This window comes from Chroicocephalus ridibundus, chromosome 6 (assembly GCF_963924245.1).
Source record: "Chroicocephalus ridibundus chromosome 6, bChrRid1.1, whole genome shotgun sequence".
NCBI lineage: Eukaryota > Metazoa > Chordata > Aves > Charadriiformes > Laridae > Chroicocephalus > Chroicocephalus ridibundus.
In genome coordinates this window covers 55,369,771-55,396,669 of record NC_086289.1, presented here as the reverse complement: position 1 = coordinate 55,396,669, position 26,899 = coordinate 55,369,771, and the positions used below count along the sequence as shown (strand labels likewise).

The 26,899-nt window shown below is 37.2% G+C and overlaps 1 protein-coding gene across 5 annotated transcripts in view; it reads right to left on the bottom strand.

Annotated features, from left to right (window-relative positions):
- Positions 1-1,407: 1,407 nt before the first annotated feature.
- Positions 1,408-26,899, bottom strand: part of CAB39 (calcium binding protein 39) — a 42,815-nt gene continuing 17,323 nt past the window's right edge. For all 5 annotated transcript variants that reach the window (XM_063339306.1, XM_063339304.1, XM_063339305.1 and 2 more), the window contains exons 2-9: positions 22,090-22,246; positions 14,097-14,261; positions 10,159-10,277; positions 7,194-7,362; positions 6,381-6,440; positions 5,668-5,733; positions 4,656-4,799; positions 1,408-3,780 (exon numbers count right to left, since the gene is read on the bottom strand). In XM_063339306.1, coding sequence (XP_063195376.1) covers positions 3,592-3,780; positions 4,656-4,799; positions 5,668-5,733; positions 6,381-6,440; positions 7,194-7,362; positions 10,159-10,277; positions 14,097-14,261; positions 22,090-22,203 — 1,026 coding nt within the window. In that variant the 5' untranslated portion in view covers positions 22,204-22,246 and the 3' untranslated portion in view covers positions 1,408-3,591. The remainder of the gene's footprint in view (positions 3,781-4,655; positions 4,800-5,667; positions 5,734-6,380; positions 6,441-7,193; positions 7,363-10,158; positions 10,278-14,096; positions 14,262-22,089; positions 22,247-26,899) is intronic.

Here is a 26,899-nt window from a genome sequence, read left to right as displayed (position 1 = left end):
AAGTGAAGAACCACGTAAGGGAAAGCAATACAGACAGGAAAATTATTCAACAAAGCAGTCGGCAAAGGTCTGGAATAAAGAGGGGAAAAAAGGGCAGCAGCAAAAGGAAAACCAATGGAGTTGCCTGCTAGGAAGGACTTAGCAGGCCACAAACGGAAGCAAACCTACTGAAAGCAGTTTTCTCCATGACCGGCTCCCAGGGGCTCCGAGGGCAACTCTTCCTCTGGTTCCCGGAGACGGTAGCTCCTAAGGCAGGTCCTGCTCGTAACTCTGTGGGGAAAAAAAAATTGAAGAAGTCAGTGCAACATCTCCATGCTTTTCCGACGCCTCCTCCCACCGGGGCTGTTTCATCCAAACCGCCAGTCAAGTACCCAACCTCACCACTCCTTCTTTTATTTAAAATGTGCCATTTGTTTGACTACAAGTATAAATTACTCCTTCCCCTTATAACCTGTGATCTTACTGTCAGTGAGGGAGAAAAATACTAATATTTTATATAAAGGCTCAAACAGGCGTAGCCTCTAGTGGGGGCTATAAAAGATCAAATATTTCTGTCTGCAAGGCAAGCATGTTGCTGGCAGGAAAGATTTTTCAATAATTTTGCTAAACAAAACCATCTGAAGAATCTGCATCAAAAACTCCTGAATGTTTTTTTTTTTGTTGTTTTTTTTTTTTTTTTTTTTTTTAATGTAACACACTCTCTTGATGTTTGCCACCCTGCATAACCTGGGGTGTTACCTGTGAAAAACAGAGGCAGACACCGTCAAAGGCAAAGAGAACACAGGATTTCCTAATGAAAGAGCTACCAATTGCACAGACTTTCACCTCCTGAAATTTAGAGAGGCCAAAAATTATCACGGATCCACTTCCACTAATCCTATCAGGTCCTGTCTCTGGCTGTGACGCAGGAAACGGCATCTCCTCTCTTTGCCCTTGGTCATGCAAAAAAAGGAAAAAAAAATATCAGGAAATAACGCTACAAATAGGCAAGAGAGGCTACCAACAATTAATTAAAATTGATTACATCTCTAATACAGCACTTTAATTCCTTAAAAGTGTTTTTGCAAGCCAGAGTTTTTAATGATTTACCATTATTTCACATTTAAAAAGGGAGAAAGTGGAACCCCTCTAAGGCAACAAAGGAGGTCAAACACACATCCACACAAAACTCATCCTTTTCAGTAACACAGTAAAGAACACACGTTTTTCTTCAAAATTTTATTGCAATTTAAATTATGGGGCCAGCCAGATTTTTTGGATAAGAAACGCATTTTCCTCAGGAGAAATGAAATGCTACCACAGAAGTAGAATTACAATTGTATACATCTCTTATTTAAAAAAAAAAAAAGCTCACATTTAAATAACTTTTAGTAATACCCTTACGCCTTCAAGCAGATAAGAAACCACTTCCAGAACGATAGATTTTTAATACGAAGAGCACGTCAAATGAGCTTTAATTTAAATACAACTTCTTTTCAAAAGCCAACATTCAAATGTTTCCACATATTAAAAAAGTCACCATAGCCATTGTTTCCAAGGCCTAATATAAAGTAACCTCTACCCCAGTCCAAATGTTTTCACTTCTTTACATATAGAAATCTTTAGCATGTCTACATTTTTCTAAAGAGGAAGCCTTATATGTTATGGTGAGTAACCTGGCGAATGATGTTTTCCTCCACTCAGCTATGACAAACCAAAATATAACAGACAGTTAGTACTGAACTATAATACCACCTCATGGCCAAGTCCGCCTGCCCCTGTGATATTCGGGAAGAGTAAGCTATTTTCTTTCCTGCAGGCAAAACGAATCGGTTTGCAAAGGACTCGTTAAGAACCTTTAAAAGACCAATTATAATCTTAAGAACAATTTTAAGCAACGAGTGAAAACACTCAATTTTCTGAGCTATCTGACTTCCCTCGCAAAGGCTTTCAAATCAGCTTAAACACCACTTAGGAGTTTCATCTTGCTGATTGCGTAGTATTTTAATTAGGAAGAGGACAGGAAGCAACAAACATTTTCTATAGGATTCTCAATCAGATTCAGCCATGCAGAATTTGAACTTTCAGACTCCAATCCATACGTTTGCTTGGTTGTGATCTTAGCATTACTATATGATGGATAGATACAATTTTAATAACATCATTTAGCTATACTTAGTAGATTCCTTTTGTATGGTCACAGTAACAAAAACATGGTGCAAAATCAGTTGGGTTCCTTGTTTTTATAAATACTGATAGTTTGCAGCATTAAAGAACAAAATCAACAAAATTAAATCATTTTGTTACCCTAGGACATCTATGAAATTGTTTCTTGAAGTCGGAGGGAATTAAATCGTTCACTTCCACAACTACTGTACTGAGTTATTTACTGTAAGAAAGAAACGATGCACTGCAGGCTCCCCAGGACTACGAGGAATCGATATTAATTTAGCATGACTTTTGCCATTTGCAGAGCTGGCGAGCACAATGCTAGTTTAATTGAATAAGGCCAATATTATCCAGTAAGAATGTAGTATAAAGGGTTCCAGTTCTCTATTTCAGCCTACCCTAATTGATGGCACCCCATTAGATAAGTGAATACAAAGAATTTACATGGGGTTTTGTTTCCTTTTAATGCTGCAGTACTTAAGATTGTTAAATCAGCATTTCCATGTGATCTGAAGTATTCAATTACATATGAGCATTCATTTTGCAAAACTCAATATTAGGTAATAGTTACAGACTAATACAATAACATTCCTCTGCTGTACAAATTAAATCATATTTTAAAGAAATGAGCAGCCTAGGAGTTATATACAAAAGAAACCAGCAAGCATTGTTGAAATGAAATGCAAAATGTCACTGCTAGGTCTACTGTCTGAAATACCTTTAAAGTAAAATTAACAAAAACCCTTAGAACATATTTCCAAGTTTACAAGTCAATTCTCTGAAAAATCAAATCATGTCAAAAAAAAATTCTATAAAGCAGTGAAAGGCATATATACAATTTCCTTATGAACCTTGAGATTTCACTCTTTTAAAAGTTGCTGAGTTTCAATATCAGTTTATTTGCAAGACAACTGTTTATCCCAATAAGCTCACATCTTAGATACATTTCCCCTTTGATTACAAATAAAGCACTGCACATTTTTTTTTTTTAATCAAGGCATATAATCTTATAGTATGGTGCCAGGTATGCACAGGTCACATTGTGCTCATATCTCAAACAAGGTAAGTGCAAACATACAGATTTATTCAGATTTGCAAGCATGCAACCTGTTACTTAACTACATTAATACCTTCTCTCCTAAACCAAACTAGTATCTATATGTTTGCTTTCACGAACCTAGAATCTTTCTTTTCAGGACTCCTAAAACAAGCAGTGTCTTTGAATTCTGAAATGACACAAATATCAAGAAAGTCCACATTGTGCAAGAAAGCAGCAGCTATGTTTTTCAACTTGGACTAAAAAAGAAAAGAGAAAAACAAAAACCGTTCACTGAACAGCAGATTAGCAGTAATGTTCCTCATGAATCGATAAGAGTGCCTGATGCTGAATATCTAACAGCAAATGCTGAATTTGGGTTTAATATTTTAAGGGTTTATTGGAGGTTAAGCTTCTTGCTGTGCTGGTCTCTTCAAATCCCTGATCTGTTTAACTAAATAGGTCTTCTCATCATTAAATTGTTCATCCTCGGTCCTGTCATTCTGAAACTTGCTGAGGAACTCAATAAGTTTGGTCTGGTTCTTTAGAAGGATGTCTAATATAGGCTGTGTCTTGTTAGGATTGGCTACAAACACCTGCAAGAAAACAAAAGGCATTTAGCATAATAGTAGGAAACAGAAGGCTAAGTTAAAAAACAAACCTAGCCAACAAAACAGCGATGACAATAACTGAACATGATGTTTTAATTATTCTGAATTCCAGTATCTCTACAGAACAAATAATAGAGTAAATACCAGTTTTAGAATAAAATCACTCCACTTTTTGTATTAGAATAGAAGCTAAACACCAGTACCAAGGTAAATTCAATTTGTGGGAGGTGATTAGAGGTTTCTGCAGAGGGTGTTGTGGCTGAAGACACCTCATGATTACATTCTGCAGCAAATGCACGGTTTCATATTATATACAGCATCAGATGGGTATCTTAAAGTTCACAGAAAACTTTTATACCTCAAATTGTATCTCCAAGCTCTTAGCTATTTGCTTGTCTGCTGCAAAGTCAGAAGGTATCTGTTACAATAGGCAAACTACAATTTAGGCTTTGAAATTTAGGTGACGACTAAAATACTGCTAACCTTCATAGATCACGCAGCTTGATGAAAACACTTTTGAACTCCAAGATGCTTCATGATTTCACATGAAACCATGCATTCCTCCTTATCTTACTGCACTTCATCTTTCTTAATTCTAAAGTTTTCTGAGGGAGATTATACTGACAGTCATACGAAAGTCCCTCAGTGGTTTCTAAACCATTTTCAAAAGATACAAAGATAGCCATTAGTAAAGATGGATCATAATAAAGCCAAACATTAGCCTTCCCTTTATTTAACCACTTAGCAGACATTAAGATAAGCTTCATTAGGGCTCAGCTAAGTAGTTTACTCAATAAACAACTTCTGGTGGGGTTCTTTTGTTGTTTGTTTTATTGTCTTTTTTTTTTTTTTAAACATACCTTAAACACATGAAAGGCCTCAAACTGAATGTTACGACTCTTGTCTCGTAGAAGGTTCATCATTAGTTTGAGATTTTCAGGTTTACTGATGTACTTCGTCATAATTGTGAAGTTGTGTCTGTCCAATAACAATTCACCAAGAAGCTAAAAGCGGAAAAAATGCCCAAATGAAAAAATGACTGATATCAGACATAAGAAACAACTTTTTCATAAGTGCTTTCAAATATACTGAGTAGTTGACACCAGTCTGTAAATATAGTAACAACAGAAGTCAAACGCCCTGAATTTCTACGTGCAGGGTGCATTTTCCTCTTATTTTGATGATGTGATTTTCCTTTTTCTCAACAAGTGAAAAAAATGGCCTTTTGTTTCCCCCTTACTAAGGGCTGAAATTGAAAGAAAAGTCTTTTTCATTCTTTTTTCCCCATGATTTCATATTTTTTTCATTTATACAGAAGCTATACATCACCAATAAGAATGTGGTTTTAAAAAACAAAAGAAAAAAACCCCAACAATAACAAAAAGAGTTAGTACACCTCAAATGAGAAATACTTTGCTACCTTCTTTGTCCAGAAGGGAGTAAAAGGATATTCCCTACAAGTACCACCATTGCTACAAGTTATGCATTATATTTACATTCAAGTAGGCTAGAAATAGTGATTTTAGGATTAGTATTGCTCTAGTCACACCGTGTGAACCTTTATTAAATTATTTAAATGTGTCCTGATTTGTTGAAGGACACCCCCCCCCCCCCCCCCCCCCAAAAAATAAACATACCTGCATACAGCCATTTCTGCATAGGGAGAGAAACGACTTGGTGCGTGCTGGACACTAAATAATGGAAGGACTGGACTAAAAAAAACTAGCTGATCCCAAGAATTAAAACAGATGAAAAATTAAAATACACACTACCCAAGGTAGCGACTGAAGCCATTTCAACTAAAGTCAACCCACCTTGAAATTGAAGGAATTCTCTAACTTTGCATTTAAGAAGAAAATAAAATTGCCTTACCTTAAGTGACTGTCTCTTTGTCACATAATTTTCTGAATGAAGTAACTTCTCATATTCACTGAAGAACTAAACACAGAACAAAGAGAATGGTTAGGACCTTTCCAAGTGTCATACACACTCTTCTTCCAAACGATTACAACAAACCGGAGGAGATGCAAATCCATTACAAAAATGTAAACAAAATCTGAAATCTCAGTAGGTTCCTGAAAGTCACTACTGTTTAAACATTGTATATGCTTTAAAAATTTTTTATTTACTCGTTCAGGAGCCCTTAATGTTTAGATTGCAACGTGGTGAAAGCAGTTATCTCATTATTTCTTAAAGCATAATAGTTCCCGGTATTGAACACTGTTAATTCGTTTCAGGAGTCCCCAGCAGGTGGAGGAGGGCTATCTTGTATTCTGTGGTTGCCACGGGTTAATAGAGACAAAAGAAAAAGACAAGGAAAGGGTTCCCTCTAGCGGAAAAGTCAGATCTAGTTTTCACAGAAATAGACTTCTGCCCACCTTCTCTTGTTTTTTTGCCTTTCGACATTCAACAATAAGATTTTGATCTTAATTTTACTGCTTGGCAGAAATTACTGTAAGTTCATGTGGTTTAGTGTTGTATGTAAATTTCCAAACCTGAATCTAAACAAGGAAGGAAAATACTGATTTTTTCAAATAAGATACACAGCAGTACAAAATTCTGAATATTAAAACATATCTGCTCACCCTATCATAATGTTGTTCCAAAAATTCTGCACTTAGCAACTTGTGTCTTGTAAGCAAATCCTGTAAAAAGAGCACAAACCCAATATTTTCACTAAAATATTTAAACAGTACATATACATTCTCATTAAACAGTGAGCACACATAAGATATCCAATAGACAATTTTGCTATTTCATTAAACAAAGAGATTTAGGACATAAATGCAGTTACATGGACATTGCTAAGGATCTTGGCATCACTTAGGAAAGGTTTTCTATGATTGTTATGTTAATTCATACAGGTAAATAGCCTGTGGAATTATCACTGAAGAATGCCATTTATGGATCAAGGCTATACTCTGCTCAGAACTATACACAACCAAGGTTAAGATCCACTATTTAACGCTGACCAATATTATCCTTACAGCCCCATAACCAGTTGGTTTAGAACAAAAAAAGTTTCCCCAAACAAAGCATCAGCATCAAATATACCCAGGTTCGTAGCAGAAGGAAAAGGAGTTTGCTCACTTGAGGAGTTAAGAGACACAGATTTAAAAGCCCCTGGCATGGAAGTGAACGTGCATTCAGCTAATGCATAATAGTTTAAATCTTGCTTTCTAGAATAAAAGTTCTTTGGAACATAGTATATAGATTTAAAGAAACGTCTTGCATTCTGACAAATAAGGAAGAGCAGTGTCCAGCTTACCCATTTGCATCACAACTATTTTTTTTCCTTCTCCCTAGGCTTGTTTTGCCCCAAAATGTAACACACAACATCTGGGTTCACATAGAAGAGAACTACAGAAATAATAATTCAAATGTTGTATGTAAATTACCTTGAATGTGGCAAATGCATCTGAAGCAATGTCAAACGTTGACATTTCCACGTATCTGAAGAAATCATAGAATTGTTCTGACCACAAGATTATTTTAGCAAGTGGTTCATGCCTGATGCATTCTCTAAGCATTATTCCACAATTTAGAGCAATTTCTGGAGATTCGTACCTATTTAAAAAAAAAAACAAACGAAGATTCTTTATAAATACTTTCACAAGTTAGCCTTGCCGCACCATACTACTAATTACGGTTTTCAGTGCTATCAAGTAAACAAAAACTCAAAAAATTAGAGGTGCTTACTTCTGCATTAAACTCCACTTTTAAATACTTCTATGAAATATTACTGAAATCATTGCCAATTAAATGCCAAATTCTAGGCAATACAAATGACTTTCGCAAACCAAGAAACAAGACTAAATAAAAATACTTGCTTCATACTCAAAATCAGTTTTCTTTTTTCATATTGGTGGGATTGCAGACATCTGGAAAAGCAGTAAGTGACTTCTGTCTTGAAAGCGGTTTGCTTAAACATGACCGCAATTTACATAAGACTACGCATAATATGAGCATGAAGGGTTAATAATACTGAACATAAATTCATGTCTCCTCTTTCATTAAACTCTTTTTCAGCATCACTGGCTACTCTACACATCCCAGGCTTCAAGCTTGAACTGCTGGCAACAGCGTCCTCTGATTGTAAGGACAATATTGAACACCTTTCTCCGCGCCCAAGTCGTTATTGCTTCTAGCAAAGCATCCACACCTCCTTACAAGAAGCCTCTGGAACACATCCATCACCGATTTGATGGAAGTGATGAAGCCATCCCTGATGGCTTAGAAATTGTCGTTACACTTCCTTGGCAGGCTTTCTTGCTCAAATACTACAGAGTTCTCTCAGCTGATTTTAGCATATGCCAACAGCAGCTGTCAAAATCTCACAATAGTGTGTTTGAAGACACATGTGATAGAAATACACCTTTGTATTGCTTTCCCAAGCAAGCTAATAGTAGAACCCTGGAAGAAGACGGGACTGCCTTTCCAAACCAAGAGCTCATCTCAGCATGTTGCAACATAAGCTATCCCAGTCTACAGAAAAGTTATGTCTGTCGTTCCTACCTGGTTCTGGAGCAGTCAACGCTTCTTGTATAACCTTCCTGCCTTCCATCTAAACAATCTTTAGTCCTATACCATTGGAAGCTAATTCAAATTCACCAGAACAATTCAGGAGCAAAGTATCACTGTGCATACTAAGTACTAACTACATTACCATACAAAAGCATTTTCTTACGAATTAATTTTCATGTTAAATCCTGCAATACTTTCCCATTTAACCTGTCATGGAGATTTGGAAACTACTGAACTTTTTGCAACTTACCCCATAGTTTAAATTTACATAAATTTGCCTCAGTTGGATACCAGATGTAACATTAAAGTCATTAAAGCTAACTAAATGCCCATTTCAAACATCCTGACTTATGAATATGGGTTTCAACAATCCCTGTCAAAATAATGCTCTCTGAAGAGTGACAACACAGACTAAAAATTAGGACGAATGTGTTACAGCCCCCATTCAGTCACATATCAATGAGAGCATGCTGAGAACGTAGTTTTATCTCTCTGCACCCTCAAAATCAGGGCTGTAATGCGGGGGAAAAAAAAAGCCAAAACGACAAAGCACTTCTGGCAGACAAGCGTACACCTTACATTCGTACGAATTGAAGCAAGCATTCCGTACCGCTTCTGGTGTGAAATCTTGGGAGTCAGCATGAAACTCAAAGATGTAAAACTCCGCTTTCTCCACAGAGAAAGTTTCTTGCATGATCCACTTTCCAGTGGCTTACACGAATGGCCAAGATTAGGTAAACACATTGAGATGTCACAATGAATTAGCCTAATATGCCACGTATGTGGCAGGTTAGTCAGCATCTCTAATTACTACTACGAAGTAGGAGGAGGGAAAAGGAAAAACACAATAAAGCTTCCTGTTTAAACATTAAAAATATACTTGATTATTCCCACATCTCAGTACTACCAACAGAACAGAGGTAAGTACGTCACTGAGAAGTATGGACATCCTCTGGCTGTCCCAGGAGGTGGAATAAATACTCATCAACTGCAGTAAGCCTAACTTAGCAGCTTTAACAAAAATTATAAAACTAGCACTTGAAATAGCCGCATTTTTGAAATGGTTTATTAGTATTTGACGAACTTTTCTATCCCAAACACTTTGGAATAGCAATTTTTAGAACTTTCCTAATTAACATTACTAGAAACGTCAGCAATTCTTTTTAAATTCTCTTTTTTAAAAAAAGAATAATCTTGTTTTAACCTGAAAATGTTAATAACACCTCTCTGCTTTCACGTTTGAGACCCACAGCTCTACAGGTGCAACCACGTATTCAGTATGGCATGATTCTCCAACATCCAGCACACCAAATACAAGAACAGAGGAAGAAAGAGCCATCTGGTATGCACCATATGCCCCAAATCATTCTTTCTTTGGTCAAATTTGAATGGATGCATTTGTGTCACTACAGGTATATAAGTCACTATGAATAAAAAGTCTAAGACCAAACTAAGAGCAGGGGATAGGACAGAGAACTGGAAGTGACCAATGGTTAAAGGAAAAAACCAGCCTTTAACTCTTGATGAAGGAGTAAGTTCACAAGGGAATAGTTTAAATAAGATCAAATAATATTCTGAAAGGAAAACGTCTGCGCTGCCCCAGTAATAATATTTTAGGCCACTAGCAGTTGTCAATTTTCAGTCATATTTCACACAAAAGTATATTTTTGGTGGTTTATTACTCAAGTTTTCCTTTACTTAGGGGAATTACAGGCCCTAAGATAAAAAAAAAGCATACTGCAAAGGAAGAAAAAAAAAACATTTCAGAGCTCACTGCTTCTCCATGAATTTTAAAACTTCTTACTTCATGTAAAAGTGTATTTATGTATGTGTACATACCCTTTTAATAGCATGAACAATATATTCTGTTGAGTGCAGATGTATTCGACTGTGGGAGTTCTTGTACCAATTTGCCTTCTGAGAATGTTGTTGAAAATTTGCGCAACATCTTTTTTGCCCTGTCAAAAACATTAGGAGTTAAACACATAATATTCAAGTCCACTTGACGAATAACAATTAAACATTATCATTTCATACATTCATACCGTGTGAGTTCTGCAGATCATTCTCTTTCTTTATGCCCATTTCAAATATGCCAAAGCACTCAAAACATCCCGTCACAGCCAGATCATGGGTGATTTACATTAAGAAGCAAAGCCAGTTGATGTTTCATCAGATACTTCTACGTAGCATCAGTCCCCTGGGCTTGTTTTATACTTGTTTCTGCTAATAACATACCAGTTTTTAACTGTGCTCTTGCCTGAAAGTGTGCTTCTTCAATAATCCCTTCTCCTCTCCCCTGGTCTAGGAACACGTAATGCCACCATTAAGAGCACTTCTGACTGCAGTGTTAACATCCAACTTAGAACTGTAACTTACGGAAGCTACATAAATAAATAAAAACTACAAAGGGAAATCATCCGCTGACCTAAAATGCACGTCTCCCATTTTTTAATTGACAAAAAAAGTATAAATAAGACCAGGATGCTGGAATTCAGCACAGATTATACACCAGAAAATGCACAAGGATAGCACCAGACAGTATAAAAGCAGCTGGAAGTGTTCTCTTTGTTGAATATATAAACATTTCCTATTTTTATCTTCTGTCAGGACATAGCTACTGACATCTAACAAAAAACGGTTATTAATCTAAGCACTTTTTACTGTCATTCACATGCACTATTTAAAACCCAGATTTCTGCAATTAACTTGCCATTTTGGATTGCCATAAAGACAACTTCAGGACGACGTGTTACCAGATCTAATCCAGAAAAAGCCCAGGCAAACTTGTGCTAAGCCCAGGCTTGCGAATAAAGGCCTGTTAAGCAACTCCACCTGAAGGGTCCCTGAATGTTACGCACAAATAATGTTTCTTGACAATCTCGAGCTGTACTATAAATGCCCCGAGTAACATCAGCAAGCTGTTGTCTAAACTGCAAGGTACATTTAAGTAGGAAGAATTTTAAAAACAGCAGCAATTATTCAGAATTATTTCCGTTTTCTAATTGAGAATACTGCATAAGAAAAAAATTGAATGTTTCTAAAAACGTAGGAGGACTGTAGTTTTACAAATGGCATGTTTGTGAATTACCACGGACAGTTTTGTTAGAGTGTTGTTTTCAGGATATAAGAGTTTGTTTGTAAATGCTTGTTTTCTCAATTACAATTCCATTGAAAGCCAGCCCAAAGCAACACCAGAACTCTTTGTTCCGAAATGAGTAGAGCAGTGTTTCCAGAAATTGCTTTACTCAAACTCCACATAATATAGTCATCAACTCTCATTCAGTAACATTGCCAATTTTGCGCTGGATCTCACAATTTGCTTTGGATTCCCCAGCAAGAACAGCGTTTCCTTATTATGCACATGATTGAACTGATAGTGGTACACAGTAATACCAAGGCTAGTTATTGTTAGAAGGATGTTATTACTAAGTGATCTCATGGCCTGACAAGGGCAAACAGACACCGAACCCTGTGCCAATAGTCACGACTGCGAGAGGTGAGGGGGAGACTGTGATAGTATTGTCTTCCCAGCAGAAGGATTCAGGCTCCCTTATGCAAAAGGCGTTTTTGTTTTGTTTTTTCTTCATTAAAAAAAAAAAAAATCCAAGAAAAAAAAACCCCACAGTTCCACAAGGGATACCATCTCTCCTACAGACATGCCGGCAAAAATCAGCAGGGAGATAACTGGTAAATTTATAAGACTGGTAAGTAGATAGTTGCGTTGACCACTTTACTTGGAAAGAAGGCTTCCAGATACGTGTTTCATTTTCCAGATATGGGTTTCATTCAGGCCTTTACAAACAGCAAGGTCTGGACAGTCAGGCAATTTCTTAATTAAAACATAAAATTTGTTACTTTTCTGGGGTTTTTTTGGTTTTTTTTTTTTTAACCATACTATTCACATGCAAATACATTTAAAACAGTTTAAGAGTCAGAGTGAACAGTCCCTGTCTATTAATTAGCTGTCTATTCCTGTTCTACAAGGAAACCCTCTTCAGAAATGAGAGTGAAGTTCTTGACCAAAAAAGACGAGATTCACTTCATCGCTGAATGACCTCAAGCAGTGGTGAGGCACCAGAAGGAATAAATGCTAGACTTACTCTTCAAGTTGAAGAATCAACAGGAAACCAAGTTCGTATCTCCACCGGTAATGGAGAAATCCTCTCCATGCAGTAACACCCAACCATAGGGATTTGGGATATCAAAGCCAACATCTGATTGACTTTGTAACAGCTGGGAAGCTAGTGTAGGTTTGGAGCATAGGTGTGTTGACATCAATTCTAGGTAATAACAATAGCTGGACAGTCTGCCAGATCCCATCCTTAAAAAGCACACATGGTCCAGCCTAGAAAGCGGCGTGAGTGACGTTCTCTCTCAAGGGGGAACCGTCATATCCTCGTGTAACAAAGCAGCAGAAAGTCCACAAGCAGGAAACTACTTGCAATCTTTTCAAGTCCCCTTAGAATAAAATGAATAGTTCTCCTTAATGAGAGCAAGCCTGTACAAATTGTTATCATTCTTCATTACCAGGAGATAATGAAGGTTTCCTTCACTAATAACCGGGCTGAGTAAACACCAAGCTGATAAGAATCTAGAGGTCAGCAGAATCCAGATGACGTTTCATGATTTCCTTTCTTCAGCAATTAATGGCCATCACATTTCAGCATTCCCTCTCAGCCTTCCCAGGTCTCCTTGCTTATTTAACAACCTGAATGTTTTATGGTTGGTATAAACAGTTGTGTGGGTAGGGAAAAAATACCACTGTATTATAATTAAACAAAAATCAGAGGGAGTTATGGGTGGGGTGGAGGGGAGAGAAGAAAGAACAGGGAAGAAAGCCATTGTTTTTGGAATGTCATGCTACAATAGGACTTTAAACTGTTGTGTTTGCATTGTGAACAACTTGTTTATCAACAATACAATTTTTAAGCAACCTTAAGTGGGATGATCTTTATGGTCATGGCTGTGGAGTGAGATACGTGGGGTTTGGCTCCTTTCCTAGACAACCGCATTCTTCTTGTGGGACCTCAGCAAAAATAGGAAAATCCCACTGTACTGCAATTTCTTATCACTAAATAGGGTGATTTTTCACTATGGCAATGTGAAGCTAAATTATTCTATGTGATGTTGCAAATGCCAGATAGAGGTTTATCTAGAGATATGTTTAAATACAAATAAGTACTGCTATTTTGAAGTAATCAATAAAAACTTGGGTTTGTTGCTTTTTTAATAAACAGAAAAAAAACACAAGGAAAATAGAAAAAAGATTGCATCACTTGTTTCTAAAGAGAGAGATAAATAGTGGACTGTTATTAAAAATAACAGCTTTACCTTAAATATTTAAAATTCTTCATAAATGTTGCAATAATTCTCTTACTTTTCCAAGTAATTTAATTTAACGAGATGAGAATATAGACACACCTTGTAGTATGATAGTTTGTGTTCACTATGGTATTACTGCTTAGAGATTAACCCTCCTGGGTACACAACAATTAAGAATTATCCCATAGTTTCAAGAGAACCGTATCATCAGGATTAGAGGTTTATCTACTTCAATTTTGTGTGGTTTATGTGCCTGAATTCACAGATTTCATATTCTGTATTTGCTTAATTTTCCAGGTAGTCTGGAATGAGTTCTCTCTCTAATGGTTTTGTCCCTGCCAGAAAAAGAAAGCTGAAGATCAAAAGATGTCTGAACCAATTAAAGTGGCAGGAATTCCGATGTGTTTATTTTAACATACGCAATATAAGAAATGCCAAACTTCGTTCCTTACCTCAAAATCAATTAGCTGCAAGTCGGCTACTAGGGTACTAAGAAGACCACTGTTGTACAGCTCTTGAGCAAGCTGTGCCACAGCTTCTGTCTGTGGTTCTTTTTCATTTGTGCCATACAAGATTTCTTTCATGGCAACAAGGTTTTTTGAGACCTCCTCAGTGGCCTAAAGAAAATGGGGGGAAAAAAAAAAATACAGTTAGAGCACAATGTCATTTGTTTCTGTAACTGCACACTCTTATTCTTAGAATCTGCGAGCTTCCATTAAGGGGAAAAAAAATAATCAGGAAATGACAACCTGTTAAAAAAAAAAAAGATAATCTTTCTGCAAATGAGACAGTTATGTGTTATTAAAAACAAAAAAAAGCAGAGGCAAGACATACGCAATTTATTTGACAAGTTACCAAAAGTAAAAATCTCTTCCTTTTTACTGCCTTTAAACTTCCCATTCAAAAATCCCCTGAAGTGGGATGAAAAGAACCCAACAAAATTTCCGTTCTGTAAAACGGAGGTACGCAGGATCAGGTTGGAAAACATGACACGGAGACACATGCCTGTCCTAGTGAACTGCAGATGCACCCCCTCCTACAGATTTTGCACTCGTCAGGTTTTGTCAAATACTAGGCTCCCATTCCGGGCAGCAGGGATGAAATTTTTCCTTCATAACTAACAAAACCTCAAAGAGGACCTCCTTCCATTTTCAGGTTATTTCAGAATAGAAGAACAAACTGGCAAATAGACCCAGAAAGAGGTACGCTCAAAAGAACACAGTGATACAGGAGACAATTAAAAGCCTAAGATGCTTCTAATTTGAAGTCCATCTTACAGAAGACAGACAGGTCTGACGTCTCACTTAGGGAAGCCAGATGGGCTGGGGCAGCACTTAGATGTAGCAGTGGAAGCAGAGTTATCTCATGAGTAAAGCTAAAAAAAAAAAAAGAAATCAACAAGAACACTTCTGAAGACCCACTTCTGAATCATAAAACACAGTTATCTTGGAAAAAAAAGAACTACTCCTTTCAATATATATATATGTTTACGTACCTTGAGGGCAAAACGCTGAGAATAATCATCATAAATAGCTGGTTTAATTATATTGTATTAGTTCTTAACGTGCCTAAAAAGTAAGTACACTAATTTTTAGTAATTAGATGAACCTGCCAACGAGGTATGCATACACTTTAATGTAAAGTATTTATGATTGGTAGCATATGGAAAACTAACGAAGTGAAAAAATTATCACTTCCTGGATATTGTTTTTCTTATAAGGGGTATGTAAAAAGATTTCTCGCTTGTGCGTTATATCTAGAGAGGTTTAAGATCAGCATGACCCATGCACTATTCAAGCCAAAGCCATTCCAGCTTTGCTAGGTATGCAAGTAAGGATTCCATGACCTTTAAGGAGGCTCCATATCATTTTTAGCTCCTCCACAACTTTCCACTCCCCGCTCCCTCTCTCTCCTTGCTAATTGCAGTTCCTAGTCCCAGTTGGCTCCACCTTAATTGAAATTCCAAAGGATTTTCTGTGCACTGTTAGTAGGACAGCAAGAAGCAGGTGCTCAATATGACTGCTTAGATTCATGACAGCTCCTGAAGACGTAAAATGAGAAAGCCAGCTCACCATATTGTAGTAGTATTACACACACGACTGTTCTATTACTTTAAAATTCAGAAGAAATATCTCTTTACTAGGAAAAGAAGAGGAACATCTGTCAAATGCAGAGATATGAAGAGATGCCTCTGATGTATGGCTACCAAGAAAAGAGGAAGCAGTAATAAAAATTCTACTGCAGTTTGTCCCTGCACACTAATTTAGAAAGCAAGATGAAAGAGGAAGAAAGGCAGAGGTTCAAGGAACTACCTATTTTAAGTAAGATGATGGCAATATTGAGGGCGTGCCTGCAATTAAGAATGCCAGTGGAGAATTTTTCATACCAAAACCCCAGAAAAATGAACAATCCTCCCAAAACTTTAATAATCACACTTGAAGGCTTTCCCTCACCACCACACAAAGAAAGATGCTACTAATGGAAATGCTTACAAACCAGACAGAAAAAAAAAATAGAGTTTCCAAACACCAAGTGCAAAAAATAGCCTTCTGGCCTAACATGAACATACAACTCAGTAACTTCAAGAAGAGACATCAGGACTTAGATTTATTTATTATGCTCTTCACAACTGTCAAGACATCTGAATGTGCTTCACTTGAACTTGGAAGTGGTAACAGTTAGAGACACAGAAACGTAGAACAGCTTAGGTTGGGAGGTACCTCAGGAGGTCATCGGGTCCAACCACCTGCTCAAGGCAAGGCCAACCTCAGAATCCATCAGGTTGATCAGGCTCATAGCCAGCCATGCTCTGAAAACCGCCACGGATGGACACTCCACAACCTCTCTAGGCAACCCGTACCAATGTCTGACCACCTCCATCATGGAAAGAGACTTGCTCGTACCGCTTCAACTTAGGCCAAACTATCTCTTCTGGATACATACTACAAATACAGAAATACGAGGTCTTCTGATAGTATTCTATCAATAACCAAGGTCTTTTTATACACTACACTTCTATAAAATATTACATTGCTATATTCCCTCCTCTTCTACTCTAAAACTCAACATCAAAAGGACTAGAAATAAACTCTTACAAACTTGTTCTAGACTCTCTCTACTCTTCTATATTCCATGAACTCTCAAACATATTCCAAATACATGATGTACAGAGCTAATTTTGCCATTGCAGATGCAGAATGGAACTGAGACAGCTACACTGAAAAATATAATGCTACATTAAATATCGATGTTAAGAGCTAAGTGAAAAAGTACCAAAAACATTTGAGAAAGATAAGAGAAGACTAGCTCGCATTATGTGCGAGATTTCCTGAGATACTGAGTTCTAAATAATTGCCTAATGCACTGCTTTCTTTTAACAGGAAAAAAAAAATCTCTAGAGAAAAATCAAAATGCACAACGTAAGCAGAGCATACATTATGTATACAGAATATATATATTTCTTCTACATATTATGGTCTATAAATATATGTTTATATATTAAAAATATACTAAAATATATTTTTATATATATTAAAATCATATATCTATTCTCAGTACTGAGAAGGTGCAATCTTGGAGCAACTGCAGTTTTAGAGAAAAATTTCTGTGACAAGTCACATTTGAAATTCAATGGTGTCAGACAATCAATACCATTTGAGGACAAGTCAAACTATAAAAGTAAAATGTAAAGTAAGGAAAACGAAGAAAGCATTTATTTCTCTATTTGTATCAAAGACAGGAAAATATTATTTAAAATATCAACAGATATCATGAAGTCACAGGCATGATTGTCCCACCAGAATCAGCTGCATGTCTTTATAGCGATGAACCACTACAGTTTATTCCAATGTCTAGGGTATTTCCAAAATTTACTGTTTCCTTAAATGTTAAGCAGTGCAAATAGATTTGTACAGCTGGAGTATTTGAGTTTTATGAAGCAACACTGGCCTTTACTTAGAGAAATGGTAGAAAAAGCTAAGAACACATGGTGAATCCTGAAGTATTTAAGATGCGTTCAGCATCAGGTCTATGGCTAAGGGTTCTATCCACATTGATAATGCAGTGATATAAACTGCACTATTAATGAAAACATCTATCAAAAACATAAATTAGCTTTAGTTTTAAGCCTGTCTTGATGAATATGTTTACTAGTCTAGAGCAGTATCTATCATAAAAACACCATTTTAATAATCTTATTTAAATTTATTGGATTTCAAAACACAAAAACATACAATGCTGTAAGTATATGATTATCTACATCAGTGCCACCAGTTTATTATAAAGGCCAAAAATTATCACATTATTTTTTAGCAGACATCTAGCATGAAGGTATCACTAAAGAGCTAAGTTCAAGTAGAAGAGATGCACGTCTTCTCACCCACTACTGCCAGAAGCAACCCCAACTTTACCCCTCGAGTAACAGCCCCATGCAGTAGGCAAGGCAGATTACTTAACCTTTTGCCTTCTTTCAACCATGAATTAATTGTAAGCACGTGCATAACAAATTTAAAATTTTACTGCTTTGTAAATAACAGCGTTAACTCATTTCAACTCAGAATTAAATCTGATCTACGCCTATGGCAACAGGACGCGATACCACCACATTCTGACAGCTGAATCAGAACAGCGTGTTGCATTATCCCATACATACAGTATACTGTCCATCTTACAGAACAGGTAACTTAAAGAAGAGAGACCAACCATGCCTGCAATAGTCAACCCACACGGGTTAACGACATAGTTGAAACAATTATCCGAAAACCAAAACCGGAGCTGCTCTGAGCAGGTTAACCCAAGGTCAGAGGGGAGGGAAGAACAAGTTTATTACATGAGTAAATATTTACCTTCGCGACAGTAAATGTGTGCCACAAACCAAGTGAACTGGTAGTATAAAAATAAATGCTGATGTCAGCCAAAGAGGAGGAAGAGATGCAAATAAAAGACTAACTAGTGGGCTAGACCAAGGGTACGTCCCACTTATATGAATGGAGTTTTCCTTCCCTTTAGCCCCCCCTTTCTGAAAAACACAAGCAACGGAAAGCTAATAGCATATGTGATGAACACGTTTTCAGTTATAAAGCACTTGTTATTTCAAGTTTCTCTTCCAAAATACTACCAGACAGCAAGCTATCGCCTCTATCCTGAGTCCAAGACTGCAGCCAACAAGCCACCGGTGCCGCGGTACAGGGGGCAGGCTGGCAGCAGCGAGACACAGCCCAGCTTCTACAGCCACTTCAGGTCTCCGCTCCTAAGCGGGTACCACGAAATTAAACCACATTTCAAAATGACCTGGAGAATTACCTGGTTAATTTTTCTCCAGTATTCACAGAGATCAAAAAAAAAAAAAAAAAGTAGATTAACATGCAACTAGAATTCACATTTTGATTATAAAGTACGTACAGGAACACACACTGTCCAAGCTTTAAAAATCTTTCTTACTTACTTTGCTTTTTCTTCCTCTCACAAAATATTAAAGGTTTTAAATTTCTGTCTAAGCACTGAAAAAGACTGAAGTATTCTGTTGAAACATAATTAATTACACTTTTCATTTCTAGGGAAAATTATTTGTCTAGTTTTCTTACAAATCTGTATTTCCAAGTGTGTTAGGAAACTTTCAAAAAGCATCCTTTACACAGCAAACTAAATCTTTTCATAACAGCGTTGTGCTGCTACTGCATGGTAGGAACTACATATTAAAAACACTGCAGTAGAAAAGGCATTAGTTTGTCTTTGGAACCTCAGTCAGCCGTAAGGTATAAAACAAAAGGGCATTTACAATTAATTTCATTTTGTGGAAGAAATATTTAAAATGATTAAATTTTGAAATGTTCAGTTCACTTCAACATGTGCTGAAATTTTTTTAGTCTGATCTACATACACATTTCAAATTCCATCTATTCAAGAGTAAAGAAAACATGCAACTGTCTGTACTTAGCTTTAAGAAACAAAGTAGTGTAGGAAAAGTAAGCATTCTCTGCACGCAAAAGGCTGTCTTTACCACAAATAGTAACCAACACTGATAATGTACCATGCTGATTAGCCCTTGGAAGTTCATTGTTGTTATCTGGCAGGCTACAAAAGCACACCCCTGGATGGAACAGCAACAATGAAGCAGATGCAAAGAGACAGAGAGAATTTTATACAAGTCTAATCAGTAATAAAGTAGAGCTATAAAAAAAGAAAAACTCTGCCATTCTTCTCCCCTTTTTCTAAGGGGTAATAATTTTTGTCTTTATGTGCAGTGAGTTTTTCTATTTTTGTTCCACTACCAGCCACAGAACTCACCCTTTCATCGTCACAGAATTCTTCTCCAAAGGAAGCTGGAAACTTACGTTGCAGAAAGAATCATAATAATAAAAGGCATAGTGAAAGATAAAAAGATGCCTAAATATTGAGATAGGGGCGTGTAGAAATTTTTCTTCTTTTTTAATAGCAGTTACTGCTCAAACCCTTGCTGTCTTTTAACTCACAAGTTACTCCAGTCATTTCTATAGACCGGGTAGGAAGAGGGCACAAATTCAGGGTGTTAAATCAGAGCCGTACCCTCAAAGATGTGATGACTGCTCTGTAAGATGTTGAAGAATTTTCTCTATCAAGCCAGCAAACAATCTGAGAATCTGAGATAAACTGCCACAGTCACCTTCATAGAAGTCTTGGCTTGCCAATGACACGACTGTTTCCTGGAGACTCTCTGTATGGAGACACGGACACTGGTGTTGTGAATGTTCAGATTCATCAACTGGTTTCCTCTCAATAACGAGGATGACAGATGCCAGCACTACCACAGCAAGTTCAGTCTTTGAATGCCAGTATTCAACCCTCCTGGTGTTTAATCTAGTGAGCACAGGTTCCCTTCTTCTCTCCTTAACGCAGAATGTCTCGCTTTCTATATGACACAGCAGAAACAGCTCTACAGGCTTAGCACATTATTTTTTGTTAAAGCAGCCGCCTCACATAAACGACGTCTTTAAAGAAGATGGAGGTACGGGATTAAAGGCCAGCAAGAAGCAAATGGTACATAATAATCTTCAGCTACAGCATCAAGAACACAGGCACGTGATACAGTGCACAGCTATGCACAATGGAATGAAGCTGGTCTGTTCCCCATTAGAGGTCTAAGCAAAAAGAAAAAGATGACACAAAAGAGCACGGATTTTAAGATCAAGCCACATCTCCAGGAATTCATAATGAGGCTGAGATGAAGGAGGCAGGGCCATGTCTCATCACAGACTCTTCAGAATGCACCTACCCCTCCTCTCCTGACAGATGTCATTTATTAGAGAAAGAAGAAAAGCAGCAGCAAGGAAAATCCACCCAGCCTCCACGCAGGCCTGCATAGCAGGCTATAACATTTTTCTCTCCAGCAAGGGAGGAAAAGCATCAGGGGAAAATACTATGGAACGTGCCGTGTATGGTACTAGGGTAGAAGATGCTGATTCTAATGAGTATCAGGATAAAGATGGCAATTCAGTTAAGACCCAGATTCTCCTGCACTTAAAGTAGTAGCGCCAAATCTAGGTGAAACTGGATGTGGAGAAGCTGGCCACACCATGCTTAAAAACACCAGTGAACATGGAAAAGACTGTGACTAACTCCTACACGTGACTCTGTAAGGATGCCAAGAATGGCACAGAACAGGTAAATAATGCTGGGAGAGGAGCCAAGGAGGGTATCACAGCCTGCTTCAAAAGCTGATAAATTGGAGAGGGAGATGTTTTGTTTGGTTGGTTTTTTTTTTTATTTGGCTTTGGGTTTTTTTTTGGAAGTATTGAAATCTGTGCCCTTATGCTGAGTTTATTATGAAAAACTTAATCAAAAAAAGTAAATATCCTTGCAATGGGACGCAGCTGCACACAGGCCCAACTTTCAGTAAAGCCATCAAGACTACCAGTTGAGAACTAAACAACTGTCAACAGGTACAGACCCTGAAGCAGCAAAGCATCCCATCTAAAGGAAACTGCACCAGCACAGGGACTTTTCACCACATCTTCCTCTGGGCTGACGGAAAGGCAAGGAAAGGTAAAAGTATATCCTCTACTGACATCCATGGAGACACAAAGTTCCTCGGTTTCAATAACAGAGACGCTCTGCTCCGCGAACACTGGCATGGACAAGCACAGACAGAACTGCTGTACAGCAGCAAAGCCACTAGAGTGGACACAAGCACCAGAACACTGTATGGCTGTGAGCTGCTCATTAAAGAATGCGACATTCTACAGTTCCAAACCAAACTATTTTACGTATCATATCACCTGTCAGTGGCATAAAAATGCAAATCCAACCAACGTGAAACACACCTGTTCAAAGGTACATAATAACTTACCATTTATCAGAGTATAAAACCCAAAAGTAATTCCTAAATTATTCAGTTTCAACAGGTGCAGGTGTAAAATTTTTTTCCCCCCTTTCCATTACTGTTTAGCAACTGGAAAGTCCCAACTGTACCTTTTCTGCCTTTTTGTCAGAGATATCTTGCTTTTCTAGAACTGCCATACTTTCCTTCAGGTTCTTCACTATGTCTGCAGGAGACTTGTGGGACTTGCCAAAAGGGAATGGCATGATTGCGAGCCACAAGGTCTTCCTTTTACAGCTCCTGCTTCACCTGGAAAAGGAGGAGGAAAAAAAAAAAGCGTGTCAAAAATAGAAACACAAAGTTAGTATAACAATACACATGATGATCAAGAGAGAGTAGCAAAGGTATTCCTATGTAGAATAACCATCCTTGACAGTTGAACAAGAGCCCACCATGACAAAGTTAAATGCTTGTGTATCTAATTCTTTTAAAACACAAGATACGTAATCTAAGAATTCACATTAAGATCATTATCTTATGCTACAGGAACAAATTAAAGGCGTACATTAAATATATCCAAAGCCATATACTGTAGAAATGCCACATATGGGCAAGACTAACAAGGACAAATTAGTCCAATTAATGCTGTCACACAAAACGCCTTCTTATATTAGGTCTTTGAGACACAAGTCATCATGTCCCAGTGGCACTGCAATGACTGTCCAGGTACATGCTTTTACCCATATTCATTCCATAACAAATGCAAAGCAGACCACAAAGCCTGCGCCTTAGGGCAGGAGCTACGAGCGCGACGCAGACAAGGCTACAGACCTATGTCAAAACACTTGGTATGCCCTGGCTTTTTCGTATCAGTATTGCTGTAGCGTCATACTGAAATACAGTCTCACACCGACTCATTTTATGGGAAACAAAGTTAATCACCAACAACAGGGACGTGAATAAGGCACTTGAAAACATAAAAACCAAACACCTGATATGTATCTTTTTCAAAAAGGTAACACTTCTCTTACAGGAGCAGTTTTCCTTCCCTAAGAATATTTGGCTCTTGGATCCAAATACAGCCATTCCTCTGTATATTTACATGTGTTTGCTTTTACACACAAATATATTCACTTCTGTGTACAAAATAGAAAAGTATTACTAGTATAAATGACTATACAAAAGCTTTTGTTACTAAACACATACACCCCCATTTAAATAATAAAAACGTCTTACAAGTGAATTCCATAAAGCATACTTCTAGAACTCTAATCTAGACAGAAAAGAACAGGAAATCCTGCATTAAAAATGCTGACAGTGCTACTTCTGCTAGACACAAAAGGCAGCCGGAGCTGACAGAGCAGAGATCACACTGTCATTACAAAGAAGGGATATCACCCTGAAAGTTAGTAATTTCTACCTCCGTACAGTGTCCGTGAAGTTAGTAACTAGTCAACTATAACCAGCACATGTTACAGTTTCTAATCTAATACTATGCAATTTGATCCTTGATTAAAATACCAGCTCATTCATCATGAACTCCAAAATGTTAATCCTGATCGTATTCAATGGTGTTTTGATCAAGGATTAAAAAATACCAATTTGAGGCTATTTTTGAGTTATTTTGATTTTTAACACAAACAAGTTGGACTGGCCCAAGGGCAACAATCTAAAGGTGAAGAACAGAAGCACTCTGATCTTTAGCCAAGAAAATTTCCATAAATAGGTATTTCAAGTAACCAGCTACAGAGGTCATGCCTTCACTGTTCCATGCCCGCAACTGACCTAACCCAGATGATAAAAAGCATAAGGTAGATAGTTTTTAATCAATTACTTTCAGATAAAAGTATCGTCATGAAGGCTGAAACAAGACCTTGCACCAGCCCCTTCCATTCTTTAACAGATCACAAGGACTTTCTGTTGCTTTTATTTTCTAGTATAATAATTGTCTCATAGTAATCTCTCATTCATAACCTGCACAAAGAAGGGGTTGTAACACTGAAATTGCAAACGCAGGACTCGTACCCTAAGAGGTAAAAATGGACCCACAGGTCATTCCTTAGACAAGAGAATTTTATGCCTCAACTTTGTCACCTGTAGTGGAACAGGAACCTACCTTTACGAAATGTCTACTCATTGTTATTTAACAAAAATGTCATGGCATTTAAACAACATTTAATGAAAATTAAAGTATTTTCACACAGGAATTTTTTTCCTAGAAAGAGACAGGTGCGAAAATAAGTACCATTTTCCCACAACACAGATGACATACCTCAAGCATCGTATTTGAAATGTTCCCTTTATCTCTCCCTTTGATTACTACTCCTGCCAAATTAAAATAAGCCTTGAAAACAAAGCTGGATTCTTTCACGCTTGCATATCATCACTGATAATAATAGTATTTAACAACTACTCGGCATATTCATTCTGGAAGATGGCTATGTCCATGTAACAGAGCAAGACTGGCTCAAGAATTTGCTAGTCTTAAATCCTTGGATTATGTGTTAAAACAGAATAAAATCCAGTAGGAAACAAAACAGTCCTTTGCGAGAATAAAAATATTATACAGAATCACAAAATCTGGTATTACAGCAATATAGAAAGAAAAGAAATCAAAACCAAGAAAATCTCTGCTCATTTTCTGAATCACAACTAAATTACTTCTAAACTAAAAGACTATACAGATAACATATATAACAGAGAAATATAGAATAATAACAAACAACTGTCCCCATGGTGTGCCCAATGTCTAGGTTTGCAAAACTTGATTTCCCTCCAGACAGTGCTCAATTTCTTCTTTTTAAATTAAAAATCATCTACTACTTTGACATATTTATAAAACCTTCCAGGTTCTGCATAAATCAGATACACCTATGTGCATACACAGGTCATACACAAGTTTTACTGTATCTATTGTATGTATTTCTATTAGCATACCTTGTATGTACATATTGCATGTATTGCTATTAGCATACCTAATAGAAAATAATCAATCAATAACAGTTCACTAGTATATATTTATACTAAACATTTTTTTCCCAATTCAGGTAAGTTCTTGTATGAGTTTCTCACAAGCAAGTCAGAAAAATCAGGAAAGACTGCCAGCACCACTAAGAAGGAAATACACATCCTTGATTACTGAAGGTGACATTTTGCTTTGAGGTATTTCATTTATTGTATAAAATGGAATAAACGCATTGTTTCTGCTATTTCAGGTTTATTACTGGAAGGAATGCAGTGGCACTGCCAGGAACATCATCTGGGGCCTCAAGACTGAAGACCCCACCAACCCTGAAGCAAAACTATTACTGAAGAACCTGTGCCACATCCTGTCAAAAAAAAAAAAAAAAAAAAAGCAGGAGCAGTCCTTTGTCTCTCAGCGCTGTACTTCGTGCAGTAAGGAGAACACAGACAGGCTGTTCCCTTCTCAGCCCAGCAAAACCACCCCAAGCAGCACCCTGCGCACAATAGACAATGACAACATCTGTGTGAGATCGGAAAGAACTGCAACCACCCACATCTGCAACCCGAGGAAAAAAAGGAAACAACATCAAATGACATTTTCTGTAAATAAGAACAGACCTTACATCATGTCAAATGATCACTGTTTCACGTTACTAGCACCAGGCTGCCTTGCAAATTCCTGATAAGGTTTTGATTGTGGCTTAAGGAAGGGATCACAGGACTCTTCAAGAGTTAAACTGCAACAAGTACACGGACAGCTCTGTGCTCTGCTTCGCTTTATCTTACCCTTCCAGAAACCTCACTGCTTTTATCCATTTGTTAAAAGAGACCATGAACGATATTACACAAAACTCAGGTTTTCTTACATAGGCATTTTATTTCACCAATACTCAAGCATGCCAAACCTAACAAAATTAAAGTCCTCAAAGTATTGGTGTCACGGCCACATTTAGAAATCTTAAGTGACTTTATAAATCCAAATGGACCCTCAAACAACAATATGGCATGCAGCCAAATAGCCAGAGATTTAAGCACGACTGACACATACTCAGGCGTGCTGGGACATTTGGGCTTTTGTGATAACAAGAGATAGTAGTCCCACTGTTTCAGATAGCATATAATTCCCAGCCCTGTCAATGCAACATGCATCCGTGCACAGTTTGCTTTACGTATAAGGCTTTATATTTTTTATTCACTGCATTGACCACACAATCAATTAATGTCCAATTTAAAACTAATGGTTTCCATATACAAGATTGTTTTTTTAACTAACCAGACAGCACTTAAAAGCATTTTTCAGTGAGGATGGCCCTCTTGCAGCAAAAAACAAACACAGAAGCATGATAAAGAAATCCCTCTCTTTTAATAAATTTTAATTCTCTAAAGAATAGATTCACTAGGCTGGCGTATACTCTCTCTTATAATGGTTAACTTTTTCTTATTTGAAGGGTCAGAAAATGTGCTATCTGCTTAACAGAAGTGTGCGCTACAGGTTAAAACCTGCTTACTTAACAGTAGAAGGGGTTTTTTTTGATGTAGGTGGCGTGTTTTGTTTTTTAAATAAAGCACACTGTAAGATGCCTGCATGACTATTTTCAAGAAAAATACTGGTACAAGAAATGGCACAATAACACTTATGACTGCAGTGACACAGGCAAAGAGTTATTCCAGACAAACGAATTACCAGCACTGAAATCTCAGTGATGCAGGCTTTTAAAGCTATAATGAAGGTAAAGAAATACTAGCTGTATAAGCAAAGACACAAAAGCAAACTCAGCCTTTCTGCTTATGACACACCATGAATTACCACAACATAAAAAAGTTGTAACTTTTTTTCCTCTGCATATAGGTACAATCCATAAATAAAGTGTCAAATGAATTCAAGTATTCACACTATTCCAGCTCAGGACAGCAAATGTCTGCCTTTCCCCCCATGCACAATGCTACTTAAATAATGTACAAAAAACCCTACATTCCCAATCTTGTGAAACTACCAGG